This window comes from Brachypodium distachyon, chromosome 3 (assembly GCF_000005505.3).
Source record: "Brachypodium distachyon strain Bd21 chromosome 3, Brachypodium_distachyon_v3.0, whole genome shotgun sequence".
Classification (NCBI taxonomy): Eukaryota; Viridiplantae; Streptophyta; class Magnoliopsida; order Poales; family Poaceae; genus Brachypodium; species Brachypodium distachyon.
Window position 1 is genome coordinate 5,753,658 of NC_016133.3, and position 17,130 is coordinate 5,770,787.

Here is a 17,130-nt window from a genome sequence, read left to right on the forward strand (position 1 = left end):
GGCTTTAAAGGAGAGAAAGCGGCGAGCGAGGGAAAGCTGAGGCAGGGCGCGCCTTGTATAAAGCGAGAGGGAATCTGGCCGGGGAGCTGGCCAGTCACCGGCGCCGCTGTGCACTGGCCGGAGGCCGCCCCCGACGAGAGCGCGGCTTTTGACCGGCGCCTCTTGTCTTTCTGGTGCTCTCTCGCTTGAACCGGCGCGGCACATGCGGATGCACGGCAATGGCATGGCGCTAGTAAAAAGAGTGTTTAAACTTTAAAGACACCAAACAAGTAAACAACACAGGGGCATCCGATGCACTCGACGCCGCGAGCCTGCACAGCTTTTAGCTTGTCCGTTCCGTTGGGCAGCGTGCTGGTTTTCGTTTCGCCGTGGGGAGGGTAGTACATGTTCAGCACGTGCTGCATGTGGCCGCCACAGCGCATGGATAATTTGCTTATCAGAACTAAGCACAAGCATTAGATTAGATTGCCTTTGGATTACGTGGGTGATTGCGCCAGGTCCCGAATCGTAATTTCTAAACCTGTCGAAAATCTATCTCTTATGTTATCCTTGCTATACAAGGAGATCATCTAACATGACAAACGTGGAGCGACACACAGGGTGGCACGCACATTATAAATCTCAGCGAGCTAACCATACTGAACAGGAAAAATATGAAGCAACAGTACTAGTCAATAATACTTCTCAAAGCAAGCATACGCTTTCGGGGTTACATAACTCGAACTGCAAACAGAACGGAAATAAAAACTGAGGAGAAACATAAGTCATCATCAGACAGCACGGACACGGGCGGAGAGCTACGGACGGACTGTCCCGAATGGGAATGAGAAGCAAATTCTAAAACGGGAAGAGACAAAACTAGCAACAGCATGCACTCGAGGATTTCTTTTGCATCATTCTACTTTCTTCTTCTCTTCTTATGATGTGGACTGCAGGACAAACGGACACTCTCGCGGCTTCGATCTGGTCGTCGTCGCCGATGGCCTACACCTCAGTGCCTGCAGATGAATTAACACAAGCGTGTGGTGGTTAGAGACCGTGGCGTCAGAACGAGAGGCAAGGTAAGATTTTTGATAATTTACAAGAAGTTTTCGTATGGCGTGGCGCTACCGGAGTCCCGCGGTGCGTTGCACCTGAAGCACTCCAGCCTGCTGGCGAAGTTGTGCTCATTGCATCCAGACCTGCGGACACCGCAGATAGGAGAAGACAGCGTTAGCACCGAGAAATTATTTACAAACATTGAATAGGTAGCCTGCTACGATTTGAACATGTATGTATGTTGAAGACACAAAACTTATCCATAAACGATAGTCCTTTCACGAGTGACCTATGAACGTGTACTAGATACTAGCAGTACTTGTTTACTCTTGCATGCATACAGAATCGCAGACAGATAGCATAGCCAGTTGGTTTTCTTTTTATACTAGTAGTATTTTCTCTTTTCTGAGAGCCCGGGAACATGGAGGAATGGCAGGGAGATGAGATAAAGCAAAACTACCACCAAATCATGTAAAGTATGATCCGTACCATAGTCTTAATTATTATTTATGCCTATGAATATATAGCTAGTTTTTAACCACGTGAACGTATCCAAAAAGAAAAGTGAGAGGAAGAGATAGTGTTTAAGCAACACGCACCTGGTGCAAATCCAGTCTCCAGACTTCCAGCCAGGGCGACTAGCACGACCACCGGCTGCGGCGGCGCCCATGGCACCACCCATGCCGCCACCCATCCCGCTGCCGCCACCAAAGCCAAAGCCCCTTGAACGTGACATCTCACCATCAAAACCACCAGCACCACCATTCACGGCCGCTTCCTCCTTGAAGGCGGTACACTTGAAGCAGTTGGAGCGGCTGGCGAAGTTGTGTGCGCCGCAGGTGCAGTACCAGTCACCCGGACGGACGTCAGAACCAGCACCGAAGCCGGCACCAAAGGAGGAGCCACCACCACCACGGGCACCAAAGTTGGCGTAGTCACCACCAAGAGCACCACCACCGCTGCCACGGTCAGCAGCACCGCGAGGCTCGCCGCAGCGCTGGCATAGGTCCCGGCGGCTGAAGTTCAGGTGCTGGCACGCCCTGCAGTCCCAGTCTCCTGGCTTCCTGTTCATCTTGCCTGCAATGCCAAACGGATATATGTTGTCATATACAGGGTGCTACGATCAAACTAAAGATAAGAGAACAATAATACACTTGAACAACCATGAACATGCTTAACTGTAACACACTAGCAAGCAGAAAGCTAGGTTACCTAAGAAAAAGCTTGGATGCTGTGCTGATAAGCTATAAGGTGAGGAGTGTTGTGAAGTGAAATGGTGATGCAGCAAGGTGCATATGTGAAGGGGTATTTATAGAGCTTTTGGAGGGGATGCTGAAACCGAGGGTGAGCTATCTTTGTGCCTTTGATTCTTGGTGCGCTTTGGCCCGCGAAGAACAAGGGAATCACGTAAAACTAGAAAGAAGAGGGGAGTTAAAGAAAAGAAAAGAAGAGAAAGCCATTAAAGGGCAAAAGAATTATGGGGAGTTTGAATGCTTCCTTTACCCTGCATCTGTGCCTGCCTTGGCAACATCTTTTGAGACATGGGGTGGAGGGAAGTGCACTTGCTCGCATTCTTGTGCTTAGGAAATTTAACATGCATTATGCTATGCGTATCCAGAATCAACAAAGGTGGCAAGTTGCAAGAGTATTTGAAATATCAGGAGTTCAGGACAACAGCAGCATACCACCCAAAGTCTAAAAAAAAATGCTTATGGATAAATACAACTTTTTTTACACTAATTTTCAGCGAACACTCTACAATCAGGTTTTCAATAATATAGTTTTCAACCGTGACAGATCACAAAATTTATAATAGGGAATTAAATCTTTTTTTTGCGACGAATAGGGAATTAAATCAGGATACTGAATTTCTAAACTTCATTTATACTTTAAGTACAACTTGGGTAGAAAGCAATTTGTCTCATAAGAGATCAGTTCCACAAAGTGCTGCAACTGACATTTCACAAACTTCAACGAGAAAAGGATTGTACATCTTCAGGTCTGATTCCTAGCATGGGACTCACGGTTTCAGGAGCCATAACTCGAGAAAGGGCTCAAAATTTAGGTGCTTAGACCGAATACAGTAATTATCTTTGGCATAGAATGTTTCACATATAAGTACAAAAAACTGTAATTTGAGTGTTTAAAGCCTCTCCCAGTGCTCCATCTTTGGCAAAAATCCAACATGATATCAAAATTGAAGACGAGAGATATTGTTGTTGACTTTATCATAGATACAACTCTTGCCGCCACAAGATCTTAGGTAAAATATGAGGTGCACCAATAAAATACTCCCTCCATTTCACAAAGAATGGCACGCACGTATTTCAAGATTTTGCTTTGACCAACAATTAGACTAATGATTTGAGGCTTATGTGTTACAAAAATTATATTATTGGATTCGTATTTCAAAAACCTTTCCAACGATATAAAATTTTAACATATAATCTACATACAATTGGTCTAATCGTTGGTCAAAGTTCGACCTCAAAAAGCGTGGGCGCCGTTCTTTGTGAAACAGAGGGAGTACTAAAATAGTGCTACAACTTATTAAATAAGAGAGTATGGAACCACACTTAAGATAACATAACATTGGGGACGTTGTCTCTTAATTTCTATCATGCCCTAAGAGACAACACCTACGAGATAATTCATCGGGAGATGCCTAACGAACATATCATCTTTGGTAAGACAGAAATGAACAATTTAGACCCTAGATGAGGAGCGTAGGTTAAATCAGATTTCGATTTGATTATACATGGTTATTGTTTCACTGATGTTCCAGGACAATTCAGACAGCAGGTACCACATTATGATTGATCTGTGTTCTAAATAGACATTTTAGGAGCTTTCTGTGCAGTGAACTAGTTTGCATCAGAATAGAAACAGTATGGTTCCTTAAAAAAAGAAACGGTATGGTTAGACATGTAATTGAGGTTGGCTACTGCTAATTGCTGCATGACAGGATTTTCCAACATTCCAATTTCCCAAGGAATACATAAGCCTTTTATCTACCTTATTTCAAAATCATCAACCATATCTATCATACAAGGATGTTACATCTAATTAACATGCTTAGAATGCAGAGTATCACACTGTTGAGCAACTGTGGAACCAATGTTCCCAATGCAGTCCACATGTGTCGTGGCGTGTACAGGACGAATTCAGACATTAAGCAAGCATATCTTTAAAAAAGAGAACCTAAAAACCAGCACTATTTAGAGCGAACATGTCTAAGTCCAGATATTCTATGAGGTGTAAAGAAAAACAGGTGTATGAGGTGTCCAGAAGTGGATTGGTCGCTATCATTCAGAATTTCTGATATATGTATTATTGTATATAACTATTGATTCTTGCAACTAAAAGAAGGCAATTCTATCCCAGAGGCAGATATTCGACACTAACTTTTGCCTTCTTTTCCTATCAATAATTGAGAAAAGTGCATAGCATCCATTCCAACCAAACCATCACATCGACTCAAGGCTATATCTATTTCATTTTAATTGAAATGAATGGGCTATATCTATAATTTATTTTATCTATTTCTGTCTAGCACCCTCTGCAAGGCACAAACTCAACCATCTATTTATTTCAACCACTTTTGTGTTTAAACCGATTTTTCCTCTAATACTTATCATAATTTGAAAATCGATCTGTTTCATGTAAACTGGCTAGGGCATATTTCTATCACTATTCACTTAGATGTCAGAAAGAGATCACAGAATCTAGATGGCACAGAAAAGTTGTTATCACACAGAGCGCCAATGACGTGCCATGGATTACAAATGGACTAGGAAAATTTGGGATAAGAAGGAACAATCATGAATGTGGTGACTATGTAACAGTAGCACCAACTGAATATTCGAGAAGCAATTAGCGAAAGGAGCATAAAGGTTTCGTCAACTTACCAATGTAAGCATCTAAATGAAGGGCAAGTGACAAAAGAAAACCAGCACTTGCGAAATTTAACAAAGGAAGTACTTCTTTTCTTCAAAGAGAAGACTTCTAGTGACGAAAATTTGTGAATCCATTTCAAATAAGGATAGATTTATGTGCTCAAGAAAAACAAAAGCATGTTACACTGACAGAGCTTTTTAATGTGTGATACGAGAAAAGTGTTGTTTTTTGCCCCTAAACTCTATAGCCAGGAAAACCTAGTCCAGCTACGCCTAAAACCGTATACCCAGGCAACAATTCAGGAACCGGATATATACTTTTCTCTTTTTCTGTAATGTAAATGCAAAGTAAATTTTTGCTAGACCGTACCATGGTAGTGATAGAAGATAAGTAAACGAAAAAGGGATTACATCAGATCAGAACAGAGAAATGGTTTCCTGAGCTGTAACTGCTGAGAATTAAGCTTGTCTTTTTCGTTGGAACAGCAAATATTGAGGTTATTTCGAATACAAAGAAAGATGGCATTATCTTATAATCCACACACATAACAAGATGAAAATGAGTAGGCAGAAAGCAAAAGGACCAGGGATGATGCATAAGTGGTGAAAATGCATAAATTATAATAAAGATAGGTGGAAATCAGCATAGTAGTCTTCCAAGGTGGCCTTGACCACCCTCTTTAGAAGTCTTTCCACTTTCCTTTTATTTTCAGTTGTGTTTTGCATCTTTTGTGTAGTTTCCCTTGCCCCTTTACTTGCTCTCATCCTTCGAGGCTTTACATTGGTGGATTTCCTTTTGCTTTTTATCTAAATGTTTTCTCTCTTATGTTACTGTACTAGTAGCTTAGTACTAGTACTTGCGGTTATAGATGCTGGGAGGACAGACATAGGTTTCAAAACCATAGGATGATATGCCTTCTCTTCCATTCCATTCTCTTGGGTCAAGTGAAAGCAGAACCAGATACATATCATGGAGTCGCTGGAAATAAGACAGAGGGCCAAAAGCTAGCTTGGATTCTCTCCTAGGGAAGTGCTTCCATGCATGACCATGACCGAACTCCAAAGGGAGTGATGAGATCACTTGATAGCCCCTAACATGCTTTGATTCTCTGCTTTTGCAATCCAAGAGCAGTTCAGGCTTTTAGCTTTCGTGTTAACAAGCATATTAAAATTTCCCGTAAAAACCGACCATATTAAAACTATATATTCAGGAGTGCATTGAAAGCGGAAAAACTCCAGCAATATTTGTTTGACTGGTAGAACCACACATAGGACTAAGCATTACAATAACAATTTTCTGGATGCAAATTAAGGTATTAATTAGGTCTAAATTATAGACTGAATATGTCAAATACAAACTGAAAATACACATCTGTATTAGATTATTTGTAGCAGCACAAGAATTTATATTTTGAAAATAAATATCCATTTCTTGTATAGATTTAAGCAGGTGCTGATACTAGCTGAGTCCTATGAAAAGCATACTTCAACATTAAAAAAAGTTACATCCATAATATCATCAGATTTTTGTCTTGAAAAATATTATCACAATATAAAAATTCATAATTTCCTACTAACACATAAAAAAACCCCGATCAAATACACATATTGGACTAGAGAAGAAGTCAATATCTAAAACATTGTCTATTTACCAATGGAGAAAGTACATTGTAAAATGGTTTAAGACCTTATATGTGCACTTATTCCCAGAAAATAATCATTAGTTGCATTGCACTTGCTGGTATCTTGACTCTACAATTCCAAAGACTGGAGCAATCCTTGGAGCATATATCTTTCGAACTGCTCATGTTCTCCCATTCTGCCAAGGGCCAACTCCCTCACTAACATGCAAGTCCAAACAAATGCACAAGCACTCGTATGCACGGTTCACTTTTTTAAGAGGCCTGCGCCCTGTCCCACGTAGCAATGAGTCGGCACACGGATGGGCCACGATGGTGGGCAGGCACTACCTAAGACAAAGAGCAACACTATTGTGCACAACCTTTAATTATATTGTTGCAGGTTGGAATGCATGCAGAACGCCATGAGTACAACAGATTCCTTGGCATGTGTGGTGTGTTGATGGAACACACACTTGCACTCCTGTAGTTCTTTGACTTGATGACGTAATCGGGCCTTGAGAAGGTGAAAGACTGAAAGCTAGCCAGCAAAGCCAGTTTGGCTAGCCAGCTTTCTTGTATTCGCTCGATGTTGTTGAATTGCAATGCGGTGCATCATCAAGGAGCTAAGCTAAAGATCTGGGTTCTAGCTTTAAGCGTGGCCCTTCGGGAACATCAAGATGGTTTTAATCAAGTTTGGGTGACACTGGAATAGTGCACGGCATGATTCCGCAGCACAGCGGACCATGTGCATCAGTAAGCAGATTTAGGGACCAAAGACGCAAACAGACGACACGTCCAATACTTGAACAAGCACCCAAAACATTAAAAAACTTTGGGGCACACAACTTTGTCCGTCAGAACGAACTAGTCACGAACCAAATAAGACTGCGGAATAAAATATAATTAGCATAGATACAAGAATACTTCTCTAACGGGAGCTTAATCCACGACCTTTCAAATATCGCAATCTTGTGCTCTGCAACTAGCTGGAACAAGTAGAATCATACCGCACCACCACGGCGACGAACCAAACACGAGCCTGCCCCGCAAACCATCCCCACCTCGAGTAAGATATCATGCCACAGCTGTCGACTGATCAGCGGCAGCGCGAATCTCGAGGACTGGTACCATCAAAGCCGCCCCAAACCCTACCGCGCGAACGAGTTCGACAGAGAGAAAAGCGGTCGGGGGCCAGGGGAAGGAGGGAGGGGAGAAGGCCAAAAAACCGCAGCCGCAACGAGTTCGAATCTCAGGATCCGTCTCGTTTCTACCGACGACGAACGGAAATCGAACAAAAACACAGCATCGAGAATTCGAAACACGAACGGTCCAAACCAAGCTGATCCGACGGCGGGGGCAGCGAACATACGTAGGAGGAGAGCGGGGGGGTTGGGGTACCTGATCGAGGAGACGACGCGGCTCCTCGGGACTGGGAGACGGCGGCGATCCGGTGCGGCTGGGAGCAGGGACAATCTCGTCGGGAGATCGAGGAGGAAGAAGAAGGAGAAAATTAAACCGTAACGGGGGTGGAGATTTAAGGGGAGAATTAAAACCTGCCTATTTATCTCTATTTTCTGGGGGGATTTTGGGGATTCCGTGTGCTGGCCTTTCGGTTACGAGATGTGCCCACGCGGCACGGCACGGCACTGACGTCCAGGCCGGTCAAAGTTGGGGCCCAGCCAACAGCGGCCACTGGGGTAGTCGCTTTCGTAGCCGCCAAGTGTCCGAGCCCCTCGCTTTGGGTGCGCTGGGTCTCTCTGACAGGTGGGCGCCGCGGAGGCGTAGTGCACGTGTTTGGGCTTGGAGGGTCCTGTCGTGATCTCGGCCGTTTATCTGATAACGATTGACGTCGGGGATTCGCCTTGCTCGGGATCTTCGTGAGTCGATCCCGGATTTGTTGGCCAAGAAATCTTCGTGGGCAAAATTAATGTTATGATTCTCCGAATAAATAGATAATCTATGTGATACTTCAATTTTTTTTGAAACGGTGATAATCGTTCTTGTTTTTTTTTTGAGCGGTGTGATAATCGTTCTTGTCAGTATCTGGCAAATTGCAGGTGCGGGATTTGCCAACCTGGTTTACTTTTTTCCCGGTGTTGTTGAATCTTGAATCTCGATCATGGGGATTGGGCCATTGGAGGAAGGGAGCTACTCCGCACAAGCGTACAAGTTCACCTATTGATTTTATCCAAAAAAATACTTATGTAAGAATACATATAAAAATAATCATCATTTCCATCTCCCAAAACCAACTCAGCCGGTCAGCCCAACATCCGTGGAGAAAGCCCGACCAACTGCTCTGCTCATATCTCATGAGCTCCTCTCTGCTGTTGGAAATCAATCAGGACAAATAAATTAATTGTCGTTTTCAAGCCTGTTGGGAGAGAGCCAATTGGGGAGGATCAATTGTATACAACCTTCTGAAATTGGTGTTAATTCTTCTCGTAGCAACGGTGTTGAGAGTCTTTTCTGTGATGAAGCACGGGAAGAATAAGCTAAGAAATGAATGAAATGGTATAACAATACTTGAACGATTGCTTGGTTAAATTTCTTGTGCTGGAATTCTTTACGTGTGTCAAGATTCAAGAATGATGCCATCATTTCCCGTTTACAAGCCGTGGAAAATCTCAGAATATATATAATTCGCAAAAGAAAATCTCAGAATATTGTTTCCTATGTTCTTTTGTAATTTCTCTGGATTATTTGTCATGTTGTATTTTGAAAACTACTGCTTGTGAGATGGTGTATTCTGCATATTGTGATATATGATACTCCCTTTGATCCATAATAAGCGTCGCCCACTTAGTACAAAATGGATGCTCTTTTTTATGAACCGGAGGGGGTATTTGCTACCATGGACCTTAATTTTTGTGTTTGGGTCTATCTTTGTTTTGGAAACACCCAAAATGGTGAAGCTAGCTCTGCCACCGGTCTCAATGGTGCTCCCTCTGTACCTAATTAATTGGTGCCGGCAATTTCACAAAGAAACCCTTGCTATTTTCCGAAATCGGCCTGCAATCCACGTTCTACCAGAACTTTTGCAAAAAAAAATCTGTAGTTTTTTGAAATCAATGTCCACGTTCAATTGAAGATATGTATTGCACGTTGATTTCATAAATTAAGAGTTTTTTTTTTACAAAATGACCGGCTCTAGTTAACTGGGAACGGAGTACAAATTTTGGTTAGTTTGTTTCTTTTCCATGCACTAGACCATTGCTGATTTTGAGTAGACTGTTTTCAACAGACTTGGTGTCACTATTAACTGAAAACTTTAAACATAAAAAACAGTTAACTTAGGCTGGGCACATTCCACACGGTACGCAGCACATTCCTTTGGATATTTTGTCTCAGGTAACACGTACCACTTTGGAGCATTAACATATGAAAGCTGCGTATGTCCTGATAAACCTCATCACGTCACGCAAACACAACTATGTGCATGATGTCCAATGACAGGAAGTCAGCAAGTACATATGTTCTCATCTTTGATAGCGGAATTTGAAAAGCAGTTGGGTCATATTGGAGAACATATGTGCACAACGACGTGGTATATATTTTCTATTGTGAATGTGTTTAAAAAAAATAAAAATGCGAGTATACAAATATTGGCCCAAAAAGTTTGTGCATTTGTGTGTGATGCAAAAGAAAGAGAAATTTTCTAAGGATAAAAATCGTTACGGCTATGATTATCCTTAACTTTCGTAGGGAGAAGTTGTTTGCATCGGTCGGAGAGATTCTCTCATCGTTTGGAAAAAATAATTACAGCTCATGAACAGGAGTTGTCCTATAAAGTTAGTAATCCTCGCTTTCATCACCTGAACTGGTCCAAATTCTTAAGTTTGGCACAGATTATTAAGTTTATCACATCAGAACGATGAGGGCATGACCATTTGTTTTAGCTCGACAATAATTATTCATGCATGACACCACAATATACGTGTCAAATACTCAAATACTCAGATCATCCACACAATTGACAATGTAGACCCCAAAAATTGCCAATTCACAACCACCTGAAAACTCCCAAGATTTAATGAATCAAGAGCGATGACGATTCATTATCCAAAAAAACAAATGCTTTTGCTATTTCTTAGATGATTGAAAAATATCTAGGTCGCCACTAAAAACAATCTGATCTTATCGTCAAAATTTATGCAAGTATAAACCTTCGTCGGGTCACTAATGAATGTTGAACGAGAAATGATGATTTCTAAGTTTAATTAAAAAAAGGCACTAAAAAACGCTAAAGATTGACCCAAAGGAAGAAGATATTCAGCCTCGGTGCAGCTATGCAAAATATCAGGTAAAAACCATTTCTACAATGCAAACTTATTCATAGAAACCATGTTTAGAAGTTTCAGAAAAAATCTACAAAAACGCCATATGTCGGAGGTGTGATGTTTTGAAGACTGGCAAAATTTCAAGCGGAAACTCAATTGCATTTGAAAGAAATTAAAAGGAAAAATATACAAATAGATAGTGTCAAATTCATTTTAAATTTATTTATTTTCCTGCCGCTAAACGCAATTGGTTTGGACTTGATTACACATATGTAAAACATAACTACTTCTCTAACATATACAGTTTTGTATTTTTAAAACCTATTTATAATGATTTTCACAGAGTTTTTACAGGTTACTCCTCTGTGCAACTTACAAGCACCGAAGAAAGTCAAACATGAACCGTATATATACTGCTAGGCGAGCAAAGGTTCGCCCCTAAACACTTGTAAGTTCAGCTAGCTCCAAGTATCCGAGTATCCTAGCTTTCTTCCTGTCTGTTAATGAGTTGCCCATGGTCAATCGATCAACATGACGCTTAGCGGTGGCGCCATTGCCGTATCAATCAGTAAGTGGAGTCTGCATGATACCATGCTTCCATCTAATCTAATTGCATGCACACGACTTACTTTCCTGACAAAAATATGATAATATGCATAGTTGGATTAGTTTTCGATTCCCCAAGTCATCTGGAACTAACACTCCAAAGTTTTGCTTAACAACCGCAAGTTGGAGTGATCACGGCTGGCATAATAACGGTGGTGGTCACAATTGCAATATACAATTGCTCCAAGGCCAAGGTGGACATGGAAATGTATTTGCAGCGGGAAGACAAGGGCGGTCGCCAGAACGTGCCACTCGCCGGCACCGCGGACGTCGAGATGGGGAGCATGAGCGTCTTCATCCAGGGTGTCCAGAACGAGCGGCCCGTCCGGTTTACCTCGCAGCAGCTGCACTCCTTTACCCGGGGCATCGCTCACAAGATCGGCTCCGGGGGCTTTGGCGCCGTGTACAAGGGCAGGTTCCCCAACGGCACGCCGGTGGCTGTCAAGGTGCTCGACAGCACGCTCGGAAGGCGTGCCGAGGAGCGGTTCATGGCGGAGGTGGGCACCATCGGAAGGACGTACCACATCAACCTCGTTCGCCTCTGCGGCTTCTGCTTCGACGTGTCGGTGAAGGCGCTCGTGTACGAGTACATGGAGAACGGCTCGCTGGACCGGCACCTCTTCGGATCGCCGCTGGAGAGGGGCACCGTCGACATCGGGTTCAACAAGCTCCACGAGATCGCCGTCGGGATGGCCAAGGCGGTGCGGTACCTCCACGAGGAGTGCGCGCAGCGGATCGTCCGCTACGACATCAAGCCGGAGAACGTGCTCCTCGGGGCCGACATGGCGCCCAAGGTGTCCGACTTCGGGCTGGCCAAGCTCTGCGACAGGGAGGACACCCACCTGACCATCACGGGCGCACGGGGCACTCCAGGGTACGCGGCGCCCGAGCTGTGGATGCCGCTCCCCGTGACCCACAAGTGTGACGTGTACAGCTACGGGATGCTGTTGTTCGAGATGCTCGGGAGGCGGCGCAACCTGGAGCTTGGGGTGAATGGTCGGGAGAGCCAGGAGTGGTACCCGAGGTGGGTGTGGCACCGGGTCGAGGCCGGCGAGACCGACGCCGTGTTGGCGCGTGCATTGGAGGCCGGGGATGTGGAGGACATGGAGAAGGCGGCGAGGATGTGTAAGGTGGCCTTGTGGTGCGTGCAGTGCCGCCCCGAGGACAGGCCGTCCATGGGCAACGTCGTGCAAATGCTGGAGGGGGATGAAGAGATCGCCACGCCGGGTAACCCGTTCGCGCACCTGGCGGCCTACAATGCCGGGACATTGTCGGGGGACACCACCATGGAATCGTACGGTTCTTCAGGTTTCACCGGTAGATAGAAGGTACCGCTCTGTTCTTTTGCGGAAAGATGTTGGAGGGTATTATCATCCTGTGCGTTTTTCATGTAACTGTCTTGGTGGCTTCCAGTTATCGACCAAAACACCCACAAAGAAATAAGGTAGGTTTGGGGCTTGAGCCTATGATCATGTATCAAACTGATAAGACTCTGATGTATTGTGGTTTCAAATCAGTCAAATCTTTAAACTGCTAGAGGCATGGAACTTTACCTCACCGCTGTTTGGATCGTGGCCAAATTATGCCCTACCAAATTTTTGGTCACGACCAAATAGCTGGTTTTTATATGGATGTGAGCAAATATTTTCGCATACCAGTGCCCCTTTGACTTTCTAGTTCATTTTGCTTCTCAATGTTTGCCAATTCGCGAGCAAGAAAAATCTTAACCAAAATTTTGGCCAGCCACAATAAAATGGCAAAGGATAACACCAATCGTTCCGTTTCATAACTGTCCAACTTGTGTCCTGTAGCACATGTTCATATCATTTGTTCGACATCTCCATGACCATAACCATTGTAACATTGGTCATCAACCAATACCTGGTCTACACGTATGTGGTCTCACATGTCAATCGAATAGGAACAACTTTTAAAATAGCCATCATATACATTGAGTTTCACGAGCAAGTGACATGCTTACTAATCAGAATTAATATGGCATTCAAAGCCCCGCAAAAAAGAAACGAAAAAAGAGATCATTCAAAGACAACATTTATAGATGACGAATAGAGCGAAATATAATTCAACATTTATAAATCACAGATATAGTTATCTCCGTGATTGTCTCTACAAAATATTTCTAACAAATATATCCTGTCATAACTCGTTCTTCTAAACTAAGCATAGTTTTAGATAGGAGCTCATACCTACTGTTTCAACAGTACTTGATCAGTTGGCTCTCACGCCTGACAGTAATATCTGCCGTGTTTCACCCACCCAAGCACAAAGTGTTCTTCTTTTTGAACTGGGATTTAGCAGCAAGTGTCGGAACGTGATGTCCTGGTTTGATCCAGCACTGACCTTCACTCAGATTCAGAGTGAGTTTCCTCAGTTGGTGGGTTGCAAAAATATATTTTCCTGGATTGGCTGCATGCCAACGTAACAAAGATCCTAGTCGTGATAACAAAGAGATGAACTGGCAGACCTGTTGAATGCTGCAGTGATGCATATAGACATGCGCAGTAACTATGTAACATGCTGCCCCAACAGTCTATCTGGTCAAAGGTTCCAGTTTAATGTGTGCGTATTCAAAAAGAAAGTGTAAATCAAGGGGCAACCAGCTGTAGGAGAGCCGTTCTTACAGGAAGGCAAAGATGGGCACATAGCCTACACAAGCAATTTCTTCTTAATAAGATGGAAAAGGGATCATGTCAACACTCGACAGACATGTGAGTAGGATCAAAGGGCGTCATCCTTTGCAACAGTGACAAATAAGGATGAAGAGAAAATAAGCACCCCATTATCGACCAAAGAAATACTGATAAAGGTATCCACTGACCACTGCTACGAAGAAGGCAGGAATCTAAGATACAATTAACACTTTGTTGCTCCACAGTTGTAGAGATGAATTGAGTAACTGTACTGCAGAAACATCATTCAACAAATTCTCCTTTGCATGCTACACACAATATCACCATTGATATAGTTATCCTAGTCTTCGAGACATGACAAAGATATTATTGTTTGAGCTCTACCAGGGGAAAACCATAGCATATCGCAGCAACAAAAAATACCCCAGGACAAATTTGTCAAATAAAAATGGTGATGGCACAACTTATCCAAGTTATCATAAATAGACGTTCTCAGTGATATCTAGATGACCACCCTCGCAAAATTCAGACTTTAGCTGAACATGTCGATGTCCAATAGACTCAATAATGCAATTTTGGCGCTTGATATTTCAAGTGCAACATCACAAATGATTAGAACTTCACATATCTCAAGTACGTGGATCTGGTTTATTAGTAATGATGGATTCATATAAAACGCACTTGCAATACCGATTTGTTGTATGCCACTGATACTTCAGTTAAACGGATTGTGCCAGTGTCTTATATTAATTTATAGTTTCAGGCTTCCTGGGTTCGCTTTGGGTTGTTGAAGTGTGATCTAACTATTGATATTCCATTTCCCCTCTTTGGTTATTTTGTTTTCCAGCTAAGGAAATTTGTATGGAGCTGGTTAGGTGCTCTCAAAACACGTGTCAAGACATTGTAGTGTGGTAGGGATGTCTGTCTAATTTTTGCAGTGCTTCTAAATTAGGGTCTAGCAATGTGCTGTGACAAGAACTTGCTGCTTGTTGCAAAGTGTCTCTATGTGGAGTGTCAAAGTAACCCAAAAATAACTTTTGGAAAGGCATACTAGGAACAATTAAGTCTAACTTTGCAAGTATTCATCCCATGTAAAGGTAAATCAGAAAGGCATATCAGACAGATAGTCAGCACAGTAAACAGCTGAGTTATAAATTCTCCAATCTACTAAAATTGCATATTCAGTTCATGAGTGGACCAACGTAATTAACACATCAGGTAGCAACACAGCAAAGCCATGAAAAATTATACATAACACATTTACCGTTTTCCGTATTCGAGGGAATTGTGCATTCCACGCCCAAATATACAACAATAGTTACAAATGCTAGCACAACAGGTTCCTGAAAAAAGGAGAAACATTTGCATGTAATTACTTAGCGTTGGTTCTTACTACTCCAATACAGAATGCATAGGATCACTAATTTGTACTACCAAATAAGCCTTTTTTTTAATTTTATCTAAGTGCGTAGCCTGTGATCTTAGTGCATAGACACAATTCAACCTTCATATCTTGCAATCAACAACTGCAGGATAAGAATTAAGTTGAGTTTGCTTACATCAATCACTCTCGTTGCCCTCGCTCCCTCCGCCTGTCCGACGGAGACCGTCGCGCACAATAGGCAGAGTTGGGTCTATGGAGGCGGCGGTCTTGAACGACTTTCGGGCCTCGGCGGCGAGGCCCTTCCTCTCGTAGCACTCGCCAAGCAGAGCGTGAGCGCGGGGGTTCTCGGGGCTAAGGCGGACAGCCTCGGCGAGATCTGCGGCGGCCTGATCGACGCGGCGGCGGCGGTTGAGCGCGAGCGCGATCTCGGCGCGCTTGGCGAGCGCGTCCCCGCGCTCCCGTGGCTCGAGGGAGCGCGCAAGCAGCGGCGCGAGTGCGAGGTCGAGGGTGCGCAGCGCGGGGAGGCGGTGGCCCTGGAGGTCCAGGGCCAGGGCCTTGAGGATGAGCGGCGCGGCGTCGCGGGGGTCGAGCGCGATGGCGCGGTCGGCCTCGGCGACGGCCGCGCGGGCGAGCGGACCCGGGGGCTTTGGCGCGGCGGCGCGTGCGCGGGCGAGGAGCTGGGCGCCCTGCGCGAAGTGCCGGCGCGACTGCGCGGCGGAGGAGCCGCCGGCGCCGCGGCGGAGGCGGAGGGCGGCGCGGCGGGGGAGGGAGTGGAGGACGACGAGCATGCCCGCGGCGAAGATGAAGAGGAGGCACTGGACGACGGCCTCCGGCCAGGTAGCGGCGGCGCCCAGGGCCAGGACTGACATGGCTTGGTTTCGGTGTGGCTGGAGACAGCTTTTTGGTTGGAAACATAGAGGCAACAAGGTAAATAGCCCTAGGACTTACAAAAAGAAATTCAAAAGAGTTCGAGAGCACTCGAATAATGTTTCAAAAATTCAAATCTTAGTTTAGTTCTACACGGGAGACAGGTGGGATGCAATACTCCCTCCGGTCCATAATAAGTGTCGGAAAACTAATACAAATTTGTACTACTTCTGTATTAAATTCCCGACACTTATTATGGATCAGAGGGAGTAAATTTTTGAACACACAGCGCGACAACGGCAGCACAAGGATATAGGCACTTGCATTCTTTTTGTTATTTTCAGACGCCGTTAATTGGGAATAGCTCGGGGTGCAGCCAGTGAGCATCAATAGCACCGCGACAGTTAGTTTATGGAAATCAGACTGTCTGTCTTGTTCAAACTAAGTCACCTATGACTTGGATAATCTACCCACCGCTGGCAGAGACAGGCCTAGGGCAACTTCGGTGTATGCTTAGAATAAAAAAAACATTGTAGAATGGTCTCTCAAAATTTAAAAGACAAAACATTAAAAAGCGGTGCATAAGAAAACTTAGCAGAGGACGCGATTTGTTGCTGGTTCCGCTGCTGCCACCTAGATGATTCACTGGGATTGTAACCTAGGCTGAGCACTTGTTGATTTAACCCAAACCGAGTGCTTGACCTACAACTCCTAAGCCTATGTGATAAAAAGCAAAATAGTGTGATTTGTTTCAGCGGCCGAGCTAGCCCATTTGCAAAGCCTGGA

General features: G+C 44.1%; 3 protein-coding genes across 7 annotated transcripts; 1 reads left to right on the top strand and 2 right to left on the bottom strand.

Moving 5' to 3' along the window:
- Window positions 1-652: 652 nt before the first annotated feature.
- On the bottom strand, window positions 653-8,109 carry LOC100843780 (TATA-binding protein-associated factor 2N). Of its 4 annotated transcripts, none has more exons than XM_010235705.3 (4): window positions 7,955-8,109; window positions 1,638-2,115; window positions 1,083-1,181; window positions 653-998 (listed from the first exon to the last, which is right to left on the bottom strand). In XM_010235705.3, exons 2-4 carry the CDS (start codon window positions 2,108-2,110, stop codon window positions 992-994), a joined length of 579 nt encoding a protein of 192 aa, XP_010234007.1. In that variant the 5' UTR covers window positions 2,111-2,115; window positions 7,955-8,109; the 3' UTR covers window positions 653-991. The 4 variants fall into 4 exon arrangements, with proteins under 4 accessions (XP_010234007.1, XP_003571504.1, XP_014755605.1 ...); XM_003571456.4 differs by lacking the exon at window positions 7,955-8,109 and adding an exon at window positions 2,251-2,411; XM_014900119.2 differs by lacking the exon at window positions 7,955-8,109 and adding an exon at window positions 2,218-2,326.
- Window positions 8,110-11,293: 3,184 nt separating this feature from the next.
- Window positions 11,294-12,958, top strand: LOC100832340 (rust resistance kinase Lr10). Of its 2 annotated transcripts, none has more exons than XM_014900429.2 (2): window positions 11,294-11,404; window positions 11,566-12,958. In XM_014900429.2, the coding sequence occupies exons 1-2, from the start codon at window positions 11,368-11,370 to the stop codon at window positions 12,765-12,767; spliced, it is 1,239 nt and encodes a 412-aa protein (XP_014755915.2). In that variant the 5' UTR covers window positions 11,294-11,367; the 3' UTR covers window positions 12,768-12,958. The 2 variants fall into 2 exon arrangements, with proteins under 2 accessions (XP_014755915.2, XP_024316529.1); XM_024460761.1 differs by having other exon boundaries at window positions 11,298-11,404; window positions 11,546-12,958.
- Window positions 12,959-15,220: 2,262 nt separating this feature from the next.
- Window positions 15,221-16,388, bottom strand: LOC100820913. The gene is made up of 2 exons (XM_003571465.4): window positions 15,653-16,388; window positions 15,221-15,436 (listed from the first exon to the last, which is right to left on the bottom strand). Exon 1 carries the CDS (start codon window positions 16,344-16,346, stop codon window positions 15,654-15,656), a length of 693 nt encoding a protein of 230 aa, XP_003571513.1. The 5' UTR covers window positions 16,347-16,388; the 3' UTR covers window positions 15,221-15,436; window position 15,653.
- Between the last annotated feature and the right edge of the window lie 742 nt (window positions 16,389-17,130).

Bases quoted from the DNA above. Each gene is read 5' to 3' on its own strand.
- LOC100843780 (XM_010235705.3), bottom strand. From the start codon at position 2,110: ATGAACAGGAAGCCAGGAGACTGGGACTGCAGGGCGTGCCAGCACCTG. The intron at 1,182-1,637 runs GTGCGTGTTGCT...CGGTGTCCGCAG, and splicing joins GGAGACTGGATTTGCACCAG to GTCTGGATGCAATGAGCACA.
- LOC100832340 (XM_014900429.2), top strand. From the start codon at position 11,368: ATGACGCTTAGCGGTGGCGCCATTGCCGTATCAATCA. The intron at 11,405-11,565 runs GTAAGTGGAGTC...AACAACCGCAAG, and splicing joins CGCCATTGCCGTATCAATCA to TTGGAGTGATCACGGCTGGC.
- LOC100820913 (XM_003571465.4), bottom strand. From the start codon at position 16,346: ATGTCAGTCCTGGCCCTGGGCGCCGCCGCTACCTGGCCGGAGGCCGTC.